This window comes from Salvelinus namaycush, chromosome 16 (assembly GCF_016432855.1).
Source record: "Salvelinus namaycush isolate Seneca chromosome 16, SaNama_1.0, whole genome shotgun sequence".
Classification (NCBI taxonomy): Eukaryota; Metazoa; Chordata; class Actinopteri; order Salmoniformes; family Salmonidae; genus Salvelinus; species Salvelinus namaycush.
In genome coordinates this window covers 27,182,627-27,196,101 of record NC_052322.1, presented here as the reverse complement: position 1 = coordinate 27,196,101, position 13,475 = coordinate 27,182,627, and the positions used below count along the sequence as shown (strand labels likewise).

The 13,475-nt window shown below is 50.4% G+C and overlaps 1 protein-coding gene across 1 annotated transcript in view; it reads right to left on the bottom strand.

The window, feature by feature from the left end:
* Window positions 1–208: 208 nt before the first annotated feature.
* vps13d (vacuolar protein sorting 13 homolog D) overlaps window positions 209–13,475 on the bottom strand; it is a 52,669-nt gene continuing 39,402 nt past the window's right edge. The window contains exons 47-51 of the mRNA XM_039010941.1: window positions 11,994–12,126; window positions 11,560–11,755; window positions 2,615–2,746; window positions 1,698–1,938; window positions 209–1,469 (exon numbers count right to left, since the gene is read on the bottom strand). Of these exons, the coding sequence (XP_038866869.1) occupies window positions 1,338–1,469; window positions 1,698–1,938; window positions 2,615–2,746; window positions 11,560–11,755; window positions 11,994–12,126 (834 nt within the window). The 3' untranslated portion in view covers window positions 209–1,337. The remainder of the gene's footprint in view (window positions 1,470–1,697; window positions 1,939–2,614; window positions 2,747–11,559; window positions 11,756–11,993; window positions 12,127–13,475) is intronic.

Here is a 13,475-nt window from a genome sequence, read left to right as displayed (position 1 = left end):
AAAAAAAAATGATTCACTGTCACAATAATTACTGAAGGCACTGTATAAAGATGTGCCTTTAAATGAGGTGCTAGCAGTGGGTCCTTCATTTATGTGCAGAGGTAGTTACAGATTGTGCCTTTCATTTGGGTGAATAAACAGTAAGGATGCACCGGATGATATGGAAATCATGACATTTGGTTCAGTAACAGGCACAGAGGGTCCATAGTATTGAGTACTGCAGTTGTGGTGCTTTATTATAAGCAATGTCATCAATTCATTCTCTTTCCTCCTCCTGCACAGGTTAAAGCTCATGTCCTCCACCTTTCACAAGCTTTGGGTGTAACTAAGGCCCCTGGTCTGATCACAGTAGATAGAAACTCAATGTTCAAGGAACACATTCCAAAACCTAGAGCTCTCAGAAGAAATCGGTTAAAAAGGACACTGGTAAAAAAAGTCATTACATAAAACGGTGACCGAAACCAGACAGAGGCCCATGATTGTAAAAGGCTAGGGACTTCAGTGGCAGCTCCCCCGACTGCCTTCCCTGTGTGGTGGGTGTGGCCCAGGTGGAGGGCAAGAGCAGCCAGTGTGTCCCAACTAAGTGTCAGTGCAATGAATTCAACCCAAAAATACTTTTATACACAAAATAAAGACATTTTAAAGGCAGTTTTGTACAGCATTCATTCACTTCATATCAACCCAAATAATTATTATATTGTCCAACTTGGTTATGTACATAGCTATAGTGTTATATTGGTATGTAGCTATATATGTACATAGGTGTCTATACACAAACATAATATAACACTACTCGTATGTGTGTACATCTACTGACATATACCAGTCTTATCTTATAAACATTTTTGTAAAATAAAACATCTGTGTCCTCGTATTGTGTTCTAAATATACAGAAGTCGATAAAACAGCTGTTGGCATATTTTTTTCTTCCATTGTTTAAACCGTGTGCATCTTGGGATGTTGGACCTTCTCAGTCTAAACTATGTTGCGCTACTAAACCAAGTGCAGCGGGGGCCAATCCTGACCCGAGATGGGCTTCACTTCACACAAAGCTGCAGCCAGACCCTAAGCCCTTATACCCATACAGATGGTCAGTCCAACAAGCCCTATCACTTTGCACTGGCCTAGTTTTCTTCATATCAGGGCGGTGGAAAATGAACAGGCTGTTGCCATCCAGGACCAGGATAGGGCATTCCGTCCTTAGAGAGCCATAGGAGAAATTCTCTAGTGATTGTGGATCATATCTTCAGACACTATCGCAACATATTAAAGACGACTACTTTCAGTGGGAAGAAACAGGAAGAACATGTGTATGTGCCACCCTTTCCAGGGGTCAGTTATGAGTCCAATAGTATGCAGTCTTCAGTCTCATTGGGCGGCAGCATGAGCTGCTGCTCGTAGTAAAGGCTCTTGGCATAGTTGATTTCTTGAGAGATTTTTACAGCAAGATTCTCGCTCTTCACATGAACCTATTAGGACATGAGGGAAAATAAAATAAACCTAATTTAACATTGTGGAACCTATGAAAACCATTACCAATATAAAAATGTTTCTACTTGACAAGTAAAAAAATCAAGTTTTTCAATTTTAAAATGTGCAACATTTTGAATAAATGAATAAATAATAATAATGCAATTACTAAGAAGTGAATTGATTAACACTACAGAATAGTTCATATAGGGTTGTGGAAGTGTTACCATAGGCTTCTGGTGGGAAGGGCCTGGCATGGCTACGCCACTGCTGGTGCTCTCTGCCTTCTTGGTGAGCTGCACATACACCTTCCCATGGTCCTTTGAGACCAGGCAGTGGTACAAGTCATCATACTTGACCTCCAGGAAAATGGCCTCGCGGTCCACAAATTCACCAGGCTTGAGGAAGTAGACCACTTTGGAAGATATGAGCACGCAGTAGGTGTCTATGGGCTCCACAGCAATGAAGCTAAGTGAGGAGGGAGAGAGAGAAAAACGTTTAGAAATCATGACTTGTTTGGCAAAACTGTGTGAGCTGGATAGATCGGAGTTGATTCCCTGCTGAAAATAAAAGCTGGAGGCACTTATTTTCAAGTAACCACTATGCATGTAATTTCCTAAAACTCACATGAGGTTTGCACAACACATGCTAACGTTAACAAACATGGTGTGACCTAGGCAGCCCAGAGGCTGAGCTGAGTAATTGTCTGGTTAACATCTCTAGGGTCAGAGGTCAATGGCTAGAGACAGGGTTCTGCTGCCTCTGGATTTATTAGCCTGTGAGAAGACAAATGCTCTCAGGGCCAGCAGAAAGACTGGTTAACCGTCTTTCTCACTCTGGAGATACTAAATCTTTATTAATAAACTTAAACGTAATGCAATATTAAATCAGATCAATCAGAGATGTGAGTTTCTCCAAACCTTTTAAATAAGTCAACATATTCAGCAGGCTTTTGTTCCAGATCATCACCAACTCATCATGGTGTAAATGAAAGACGAGTTGAATCAGGTGTGTTAGAGCAGGGCTGGAGCAAAAGTCTGCACACACTGTGGCCACTGTTCTTACACTAAAGTCCAACCAAAACAAGGGTGACTGGCCAGACAGCAGCTTAACTCTGGAAGCTCAGAACAGGAGTGTGACTCACAACTCAGAGTGGATGCTGTCAGTGAGGTGGAAGAGCTGCTCCTGTCCGTCAGCCTGGGTGGAGGAGAAGCGGGGCAGCAGGCCCTGGGGTCCCTTACAGCATCGTGGCTTCCTCACCCGCAGCACACTCAACCTGCAACACAGGATGGAAAACAAAGAGCAGCGTCAGCAGTCAGTATAGCTTGCCAAATACACAGCATCAATATAACAGCTTTGCAAGCAGCTTTATTAAATACACAGCATCAATAGAACAGCTTAACCAGCAGCTTTATGAAATACACAGCATCAATAGAACAGCTTAACCAGCAGCTTTATGAAATACACAGCATCAATAGAACAGCTTAACCAGCAGCTTTATGAAATACACAGCATCAATATAACAGCTTAACCAGCAGCTTTATGAAATACACAGCATCAATATAACAGCTTAACCAGCAGCTTTATGAAATACACAGCATCAATATAACAGCTTAGCCAGCAGCTTTATGAAATACACAGCATCAATACGTCAGCAGCTTTACATATGAGCCAAAAACAGTGTCAACATGGCAGGTCAACACAGTGCGTAAGGTGGTTTATAGAACACTGGTTGAGACTGATTCAGATTGGAAAGGACCTGTGAGGCTGTTGAGAGGTGAAGAGGTCACACAGTGCCCTGGTGCCAGCCTGCCTATGCCAGGTCTGAGCTAAGGTTTCACTTCCCCTTCAGACAACCCCTCCACCCCCCCTCTCATTCCGGCTGCCAGTCAGCCTGGCCTCGGCTGGAATTCCCACATCTGGCTTGAATCTGCCGGGGCTGCGGTCTTTTGATTAGGGCCCGATGGGCTCCGGTGGATTCACAAAGGCGGCACTGTGCTGCTCTGCTCTACCCGGCTGGGCTGGGGGGGTTTGCTTTTCTTGGGGAGAGACAGGTTCCAGGCTGTCTGCAGCTGGAGCCGCTGATGTGGTGGAATGGGAGCGTGTGGGGAGTCTGGGCGCCGGGAGCCAGGGGGCTGTATATGATGAGGGCTCCTCGGGCTGGCTGGCCGGCTAGGTAAGTAAGTAAGTAGGTGGGTGTGTGGACAAAGAGATGAAGAGAGGCGTCACGGGTGAGAAATTGGGGGGGGGGGCACAGCTCCACATCAGTGTAAATAGCGTAGGACAAGCCAGGTCTACTAGAATGGCAGCGTAGCTGTGACATTCGAGAAGGAGAGAGAGAAGCGTTCCAGCCTTGTGGGCAGCTCTGGAGATGAGAGGGCAGATCTGGCCCTCTAGCCTGGCAAGCGGGGTTCATCTGTGGGTCAGGCTCTGGAGGCCTGCCTGGAGGAGGAACCGACTGCTGTCAGCACCGCCCTGCTCCGGCCGTTCTCCTCCAGGAGACAGCACCGCCCAATCTCCTACATTGCCCCTGGCCCTAGGCACTTCATGCAGATCAGAGCAGATTGGATGGGTAGTTACTGCATAAGCAATATGCTAGTAATTCCACTATGCCATCTCTGGAAGGCTGAATTTTCAGATCCAATTTGATATATGAGCAGGTCACTTAGGACCTTTCCTATTGGACAAGCTCAGTTGGTAGTTCCTCCATTTGAAAATCTTATGGAGCTTATAAAATGTGACCCTACAGCCGTGAGTGAACACCTAACAGCAATTGGCTCAAGTGTTCATGGCATGCACTGCAGAGAGGTATAACTTGTTAGAAGACAGATTATATGAAATGTCTCAACTGTACAGAAGTGAATATCTTGGAATGCGGGTGGAATAACCCCCATCCTCCTAGAGATGTGGACTGGCGGTTATGCTAAAACACATTCCGTAACAGTGTGTAGATGGCTTGTGGTGAGACACATCATTAGCATGTCTGTCTGGCATTTCTTACGCAGGGTTGACAAAATAAAAACATTCCTCTCCTCTCACTTTCCAGCCCTGTGGTTTCACTGTGAAGTCGCTGCTGTTGTCATGCTCATTTTCTATGTTGGGCCAGAAAGAGTGGGTGGACTTGCTTTGTGCATAGTGTAGATTTCTCCTTGGTTCATTCATTTAAACCAACATATTGAATACGTCTAAATCTGATGACAATCCATAACTAATATATCAACAACACTGCTACCTAGGTCAATTACGCACTGTAATGTGCTGTACATCTTTCCCATAAGCGGGGTTTGAAAACATGGGTCTAATGTTCTGTTTCTCCTCAGTGTAGTGTAGTGAAGGAATGCCTAGGACTGAGTTGACAGTGTGCTGAGGGGATGTGAGGAGTGCGTCTCTCCTGCTTTGTTTGGGAATTGTAATTGAGCTGGCTCTAGAGGGTTGCCAGGACCGAGGGAAGGGGAGTGTGTGTGTATGTGTGAGAGAGAAAGTGTGTGTGTGTGTGTGTGTGTGTGTGTGTGTGTGAGAGAGAGAGAGACAGAGTGACGGCAGGGTGAGATTGTGTGTGTGTGTGTGTGTGTGTGTGTGTGTGTCTGTGTGGCGGGAGGGTTGTGTGAAAGACAGGAGGGAGAGTTCACGAGCAGGGCAGGAGAGCAAGGGGAGTGCGAACCATCACACAACGTCTGCTTCTCATTGACTTGTTTATTTCCTAGTATGTGCTTTTCTGGAGATGTGATCTGAGCCAGTCATACAGAGGGTAAAGAGAAAGGGCTTCATGCACAGTGAAGAAGGTCATGTGATGAGCAACTCAATCCACAGTAGGGAGGAACTGTATATAACCCCACCATTGTTCCTTTAAATAATTTTACAGCTTTTCTTCTGTATGCGATGGTATCACATCAATATCACTGCTTGATTAATAGGCATGACAGTGTTGGGGAGCATGTGTGTTAGTATGTGAGTGTGTTGGTATGTGAGAGTGTAAGTGTGTATGCGAGTGAAAGCATTAGTGTGTGTGTGTTTAGTCTACCTGTGTGAGTGTGTTATTAAGTGGGTGTGATAGCGTGGTCAGTGTCTGCTGTGAACCATGATTCCGGCACATTCTCTGGGTTGAACTCTGGCTGAACTTGTAGACACACTGTGGCAGGCACGCTTCGGATGCCCCCCCCCCCCCTTCCTCTCCCTTCGCTCCCTTCTCCTCCGCTCCCCTCCCTCACACAGCAGAAACAGTTCATCTGCAGGTCCCTTATTGTTCCCTGTACACGCACACACCTCTAAATCAACCCCTTAAATGCAAGCACTGGCTTTCTTGATGTCTATAATATTCCCCTCGGGTATGCAATCTGGTTTCCGCTCACGTTATTGATGTGTCACCGCAACCTTAAAAGGTACTAAATGATGTCACCATTGCCCTTGATTCTAAGCAATGTTGTGCTGCTATTTTTATTGACTTGGTCAAAGCTTTTGATACGGTAAACCATTCCATTCTTGTGTGCCGGCTAAGGAGTATTGGTGTCTCTGAGGGGTCTTGGCCTGGTTTGCTAACTACCTCTCTCAAAGAGTGCAGTGTATAAAGTCAGAACATGTGCTGTCTCAGTCACTGCCTGTCACCAAGGGAGTACCCCAAGGCTCGATCCTAGGCCCCACGCTTAGAGGTTGAGGTAGTCACCTCATACAAGTACTTGGGAGTTTGGCTACACGGTACACTGTCCTTCTCCTAGCACATATCAAAGCTGCAGACTAAGGTTAAATCTAGACTTGGTTTCCTCTATTGTAATCGCTCCTCTTTCACCCCAGCTGCCAAACTAACCCTGATTCAGATGAGCATTCTACCCATGCTAGATTACGACAACGTAATTTATAGATCGACAGGTAAGGGTGTTCTCGAGCGGCTAGATGTTCTTTACCATTCGGCCATCAGATTTGCCACCAATGCTCCTTATAGGACACATCACTGCACTCTATACTCCTCTGTAAACTGGTCTTCTCTGTATACTCGTCGCTAGACCCACTGGTTGATGCTCATTTATAAAACCCTCTTAGGCCTCACTCCCCACTATCTGAGATACCTAGTGCAGCCCTCATCCTCCACATACAATGCCCGTCCTGCCAGTCACATCATGTTAAAGGTCCCCAAAGCACACACATCCCTGGGTCGCTCCTCTTTTCAGTTCGCTGCAGCTAGCGACTGGAACGAGCTGCAACAAACACTCAAACTTGACAGTTTTATCTCTTCATTCAAATACTCAATCATGGACACACTTACTGACAGCTGTGGCTGCTTTGTGTTATGTATTGTTGTCTCTACCTTATTGCCCTTTGTGCTGGTGTCTGTGCCCAATAATGTTTGTACCATGTTTTGTGCTGCTACCATGTTGTGTTGCTACCATGTGGTGTTGCTACCATGGTGTTGTCATGTGTTGCTACCATGCTGTGTTTTCATGTGTTGCTGCCATGCTGTTGATATTGCCTTAGGTCTCTCTTTATTTAGTGTTGTCTCGTTGTGATGTGTGTTTTGTCCTACATTTGTATTTCATTTTTTATCCCAGTCCCCGTTCCCGCAGGAGGCCTTCATTGTAAATAAGAATTTGTTCTTAACTGACTTGCCTAGTTAAATAAAAAATAAAATCACACACACAAACCCCCCAAACAGAAAACACCATTTCCTAGTCAACACCCCCCCCCACACAAACACACCACCCACAGCAACATGCATTAGTGCAATCAGTTATATTTACCATTCCAAGTACACAAATACCATTGTGCGCTTGGTCTGCCTAACATATACACACACTGTACAAATGGCTTGAACTCCCAGACAGCCTGTGTAATACAACCTGCGTGTGGCTTTAAAACCAGTGAGAGCTGGAGAGGACAGAGACAGGCTCCAATATAACAGTGCTGAGCCCAGTCAGTAGGTGTCACACCTTGTGTCTGTGTGAGTTAAAGAGAGTGGCTGTGAGCATCGTTACCTGCCATGCTGCGCTGCTATAGACTCTAATTGGGGGAGAGGCTTGACCCAGCATCAAGCCAGCCGACCCCATTAATAATGTCAGGTGGCATTTACAAGCACATCTGGTGGGTTTAGTTGGCGTGCACAAACAGGAGTATGTGAGTGTCACACAACATTCTGAAGAAATACATGAGAACCTGCACCATATTATAGTAACTGTCAAGTGTTTTCAGATTTCTATGAAATATGACCTAGAATTAATTACATTGAGTAAAATAATTAGGCATTTTACATTTTATTAAAGTCCCAGTACAGTCAAACTAGAATGTATTGTGTTTTATATATATTTCCCCACACTATGAGGTTGGAACAATATTGTGAAATTGTGAAAATGATAATGCCCTTTTAGTGTAAGAGCTGTTTGAAAAGACCACTGGATATTTTTGCCCGTTAGGTGGGATGGAGATTTACATTAGTAAAAAAATAAACGTTTTATTTAACCCTCATTTAACTAGGCAAGTCAGTTTAGAACAAATTCTTATTTACAATGACGGCCTACACCAGCCAAACCTGGACGACGCTGGGCCAATAGTGTGCCGCCCTATCACGGCCGGATGTGATACAGCCTGGATTCGAACCAGGGACTGTAGTGACGTTTCTTGCACTGAGATGCAGTGCCTTAGACCGCTGCGCCACTCAGAAGTTAATAGACCAATAAGAAAGAGAGTTCCAAATCTCTCTACTAATAACAGCTAGTTTTCCCTTCACCACTCTCAGACCACACCCTCCCTCTCTCCCCCTCTCTCTGCAGCTCGCTCTGCCTCCCTCCCGCTCCCTCGCTCTGCCTCCCTCCCGCTCCCTCGCTCTGCCTCCCTCCCTCCCGCTCGCTCTGCCTCCCTCCCTCCCTCCCTCCCTCCCGCTCCCTCCCTCCTGCCTCCCTCCCGCTCCCTCGCTCTGCCTCCCTCCCTCCCTCCCGCTCCCTCGCTCTGCCTCCCTCCCTCCCGCTCGCTCTGCCTCCCTCCCTCTCGCTCGCTCTGCCTCCCTCCCTCCCTCCCTCTCGCTCTGCCTCCCTCCCTCCCTCCCTCTCGCTCTGCCTCCCTCCCTCCCTCCCTCTCGCTCTGCCTCCCTCCCTCCCGCTCGCTCTGCCTCCCTCCCGCTCGCTCGCTCTGCCTCCCTCCCGCTCGCTCTGCCTCCCTCCCTGCCTCCCTCCCTCCCTCCCTCTCGCTCTGCCTCCCTCCCTCCCTCCCTCCCTCCCTCCCTCTCGCTCTGCCTCCCTCCCTCCCTCCCTCTCGCTCGCTCGCTCTGCCTCCCTCCCTCTCGCTCTGCCTCCCTCCCTCGCTCTGCCTCCCTCCCTCCCTCCCTCCCTCTCGCTCTGCCTCCCTCCCTCCCTCCCTCCCTCCCTCTCGCTCTGCCTCCCTCCCTCCCGCTCGCTCTGCCTCCCTCCCTCTCGCTCGCTCTGCCTCCCTCTCGCTCGCTCTGCCTCCCTCCCTCCCTCTCGCTCGCTCTGCCTGCCTGCCTCCCTCCCTCTCGCTCTGCCTGCCTGCCTCCCTCCCTCTCGCTCTGCCTGCCTGCCTCCCTCCCTCCCTCCCTCTCGCTCTGCCTGCCTCCCTCCCTCCCTCCCTCCCTCCCTCCCTCCCTCCCTCCCTCCCTCCCTCCCTCCCTCCCTCCCTCCCTCTCGCTCTGCCTCCCTCCCTCCCTCCCTCCCTCCCTCCCTCCCTCCCTCCCTCCCTCTTGCTCTGCCTGCCTCCCTCCCTCTCCTCTGCCTGCCTCCCTCCCTCTCCTCTGCCTGCCTCCCTCCCTCCCTCTCGCTCTGCCTCCCTCCCTCCCTCCCTCTCGCTCTGCCTCCCTCCCTCCCTCCCTCTCGCTCTGCCTCCCTCCCTCCCTCTCGCTCTGCCTCCCTCCCTCCCTCTCGCTCTGCCTCCCTCCCTCCCTCTCGCTCTGCCTCCCTCCCTCTCCCTCTGCCTCCCTCCCTCCCTCTGCCTCCCTCCCTCTCCTCTGCCTGCCTCCCTCTCTCTCGCTCTGCCTGCCTCCGTCTCTCTCTCTCGCTCTGCCTGCCTCCGTCTCTCTCTCTCGCTCTGCCTGCCTCCGTCTCTCTCTCTCGCTCTGCCTGCCTCCGTCTCTCTCTCGCTCTGCCTGCCTCCGTCTCTCTCTCGCTCTGCCTGCCTCCCTCCCTCCCTCCCTCCCTCTCGCTCTGCCTGCCTCCCTCCCTCCCTCCCTCCCTCTCGCTCTGCCTGCCTGCCTGCCTCCCTCCCTCCCTCCCTCCCTCCCTCCCTCTCGCTCTGCCTGCCTCCCTCCCTCCCTCCCTCCCTCCCTCCCTCCCTCCCTCTCGCTCTGCCTGCCTCCCTCCCTCCCTCCCTCCCTCCCTCCCTCCCTCCCTCTCGCTCTGCCTGCCTCCCTCCCTCCCTCCCTCTCGCTCTGCCTGCCTCCCTCCCTCCCTCCCTCTCGCTCTGCCTGCCTCCCTCCCTCCCTCCCTCTCGCTCGCTCGCTCTGCCTGCCTCCCTCCCTCCCTCCCTCTCGCTCGCTCTGCCTGCCTCCCTCCCTCCCTCCCTCTCGCTCTGCCTGCCTCCCTCCCTCCCTCCCTCCCTCTCGCTCGCTCGCTCTGCCTGCCTCCCTCCCTCCCTCCCTCCCTCTCGCTCTGCCTGCCTCCCTCCCTCCCTCCCTCTCGCTCTGCCTGCCTCTCTCCCTTCATCTCTGCCTGCCTCTCTCCCTTCATCTCTGCCTGCCTCTCTCCCTTCATCTCTGCCTGCCTCTCTCCCTCTCTGCCTGCCTCCCTCTCTCTCTCTGCCTGCCTCTCTCTCTCTCTGCCTGCCTCCGCCTCTCTCTCTCTGCCTGCCTCCGCCTCTCTCTCTCTGCCTGCCTCCCTCCCTCTCGCTCTCTGCCTGTCTCCCTCCCTCTCGCTCTGCCTGCCTCCCTCCCTCTCGCTCTGCCTGCCTCCCTCCCTCTCGCTCTGCCTCTCTCTCTCTCTGCCTCTCTCTCCCTCTCTGCCTCTCTCCCTCTCTGCCTCTCCCTCTCTCTCTCCCTCTCTCTCTCCCTCTCTGCCTCTCTCCCTCTCTCTCTCTGCCTCTCTCCCTCTCTCTCTCTGCCTCCGTCCCTCTCTCTCTCTGCCTCCGTCCCTCTCTCTCTGCCTCCGTCCCTCTCTCTCTGCCTCCGTCCCTCTCTCTCTGCCTCCGTCCCTCTCTCTCTGCCTCCGTCCCTCTCTCTCTGCCTCCGTCCCTCTCTCTCTGCCTCCGTCCCTCTCTCTCTGCCTCCGTCCCTCTCTCTCTGCCTCCGTCCCTCTCTCTCTGCCTCCGTCCCTCTCTCTCTGCCTCCGTCCCTCTCTCTCTGCCTCCGTCCCTCTCTCTCTGCCTCCGTCCCTCTCTCTCTGCCTCCGTCCCTCTCTCTCTGCCTCCGTCCCTCTCTCTCTGCCTCCGTCCCTCTCTCTCTGCCTCCGTCCCTCTCTCTCTGCCTCCGTCCCTCTCTCTCTGCCTCCGTCCCTCTCTCTCTGCCTCCGTCCCTCTCTCTCTGCCTCCGTCCCTCTCTCTCTGCCTCCGTCCCTCTCTCTCTGCCTCCCCCTCTCTCTCTGCCTCCCCCTCTCTCTCTGCCTCCCCCATCTCTCTCTGCCTCCCCCATCTCTCTCTGCCTCCCTCCATCTCTCTCTGCCTCCCCCATCTCTCTCTGCCTCCCTCCATCTCTCTCTGCCTCCCTCTCTCTCTCTGCCTCCCTCTCTCTCTCTGCCTCCCTCTCTCTCTCTGCCTCCCTCTCTCTCTCTGCCTCCCTCTCTCTCTCTGCCTCCCTCTCTCTCTCTGCCTCCCTCTCTCTCTCTGCCTCCCTCTCTCTCTCTGCCTCCCTCTCTCTGCATTGGACCTTTAAGTATGTTAAAAAAGCAGCTTTTCTGTGTTGGAATGGTGTGGGCATACCCCAACAACAGAATGGTGTGGGCATACCCCAACAACAGAATGGTGTGGTATTAATGCGAGTAGACCCCTGACTGGCCAGCTCCTCCTCAGGAGGATGACATCATCCTCTGAGGAAATAGCAAGCATTTTTTAAACGATTGATTGAGAGTGGCAGTGATCTAATGGTTTTTCTTTGAAAGTTGCCATTTAGGAGTAATTCTCATGGTAAAATTGGTGTTATGACATGTCTCTCCGGGTTTAGGCACAAACCTGTGGTTACTGAGGCTGGCCATGTCTCGGACCGTCTGTGCTGTCTCCGAGGCAAAGTCCAGTGCACCGGCCACCGGCTTGGTCACCGTACCAACCAGTCCTTTCCCCAGGCCAGAGAAGAAGCCGCTGACTCCTCCCTCAGTCTTCACCCCCTCCACTGTGGACGTGATGACGCTGGTCAACCCTCCGATGATACCTGTGAGACACCAGATAAGAACCAGGTGTGACTCCTCACGAACAGCTAAATGGATTCTGATGTATTACAGATTAAAAAGGCCTGATCGTCCACACTGTGCAATGGAACCCAGCGGATCTGTCTAATGTTTGAGTAATAAAATGTAAGTGCCATATTGAAAGTGAAAGAGACTACAGTCAGTAGTGGTATTACTACAGTATTATTAGTAGCACTACAGTATTACTGTAATAGTACATACCATGAGCCAATCCATGAATCCCAGCCACCAGATGCTCTCCGCTGGTGGCGCCATGGTAACGGATGTACTCTCTTTCGTTCTGATGTCGATTGTCCATGGTCTTTCCCAACCCGTCCGACAAAGTCCCTGCAAACTAAGACAGAGAGAGAAAGTCTCTTCGGTCAGTCTTTTTCACACCATATCAGCAGAACCCTTCATTTCAAGCATGTTTTATACACAGTATTTGAAAATAGTCTTGAATAATGCAGAATCACCTCTTAGAAAAGGTGTACCTCAAGGCTCAGTTTTGGCCACCCTTCTATATTTATAAATTATTTAAAAAGGTATTAAAAAGATTCAGTTCGACCACATAGTACAACTCTTTGCTCCCACATGCTATGTAGGGGCCATTAGACCAGTGCAGCCCTCACACTAGGTCTTGCAGTGGAATGATGGTTTGGCATTATGTCTTCCTCTCTTTCAAACTTATAAAGGATACTAACTCAAGTCTAAGCCATCCAACAAAACCACCTAACTCATACTGAAAATGTTGTCAATTTCTTTCCAGTGATGGGGAAAGAAATCAATACAGTATCACAATATTATATAGATAATGACTCCAAGTATTGATCACTTTTTGTTGTTAGTTAACGTTAGCTAGTGCTAGTTGGCTGTTCCTGCTCCAAAACTCTGGTATCTCTCTTTCTATAGCATGTTCTCCATCTTCTTGAGGCAAAACTTTCTCATCTCTTCTCTTGTCCCTCTGCCACAGATATAGTGAGCAATATATTTGAAAACAATCAAAATCACAATAAAATTCCAGTATTGAATCGCAATTCATATAGAATCACAATACATATAATATCGGCACCTAAGTAGCGTGATATCATATTGTGAGGTCCCTGGCAATTCCAAGCCCAATTCATTTCCTTTTATCGTTTACCAGTGATTCCTGAGATGAGCTGCTGTTGAGTGGTCATATTAAAACACAAATGCGTGTCACATATCCAGAGCTCACAACCTCACTGAGTGAAAAGGTTCTACAGTAGCCCAATGCTGGTGGGCTGGTTCTCATTCCCCACAGCTGAACTAGAGAGACAGGGGGGACTGATAGAGAAGAAAACAGATTTTACATTTTTGCCTGCCTTATCCATCTGGCCAATATATCAGCAAGTAATTTGTCTGCTGGAGTGGAGTGCCTTCACACCCCCATCTTTCCCCAGCGCTGACCTGTCTCTCCCCCTCCTCCTATCCCCTCTCCTCCCTTCCACCCAGCAGGTGCCCGCTGGAAGTGGGTTTGTGTTACGGGGGGAGCTCCCCAGAGGAGGCTGGGTTCTGTGTAAACACACCCGGGCCCTCCGCCGCTCTGCAGCCAGCGCCAAGCCTGAACTTGGGATGACCTCGCCAAGCAAAGTCCCCGGAGAGTTCATTGGAAGGCCAGCACGAACTCTCTCCTTCGATTTTTTTATTTTATTCCCCCTCTTTGTGAAACAAAACCAATGT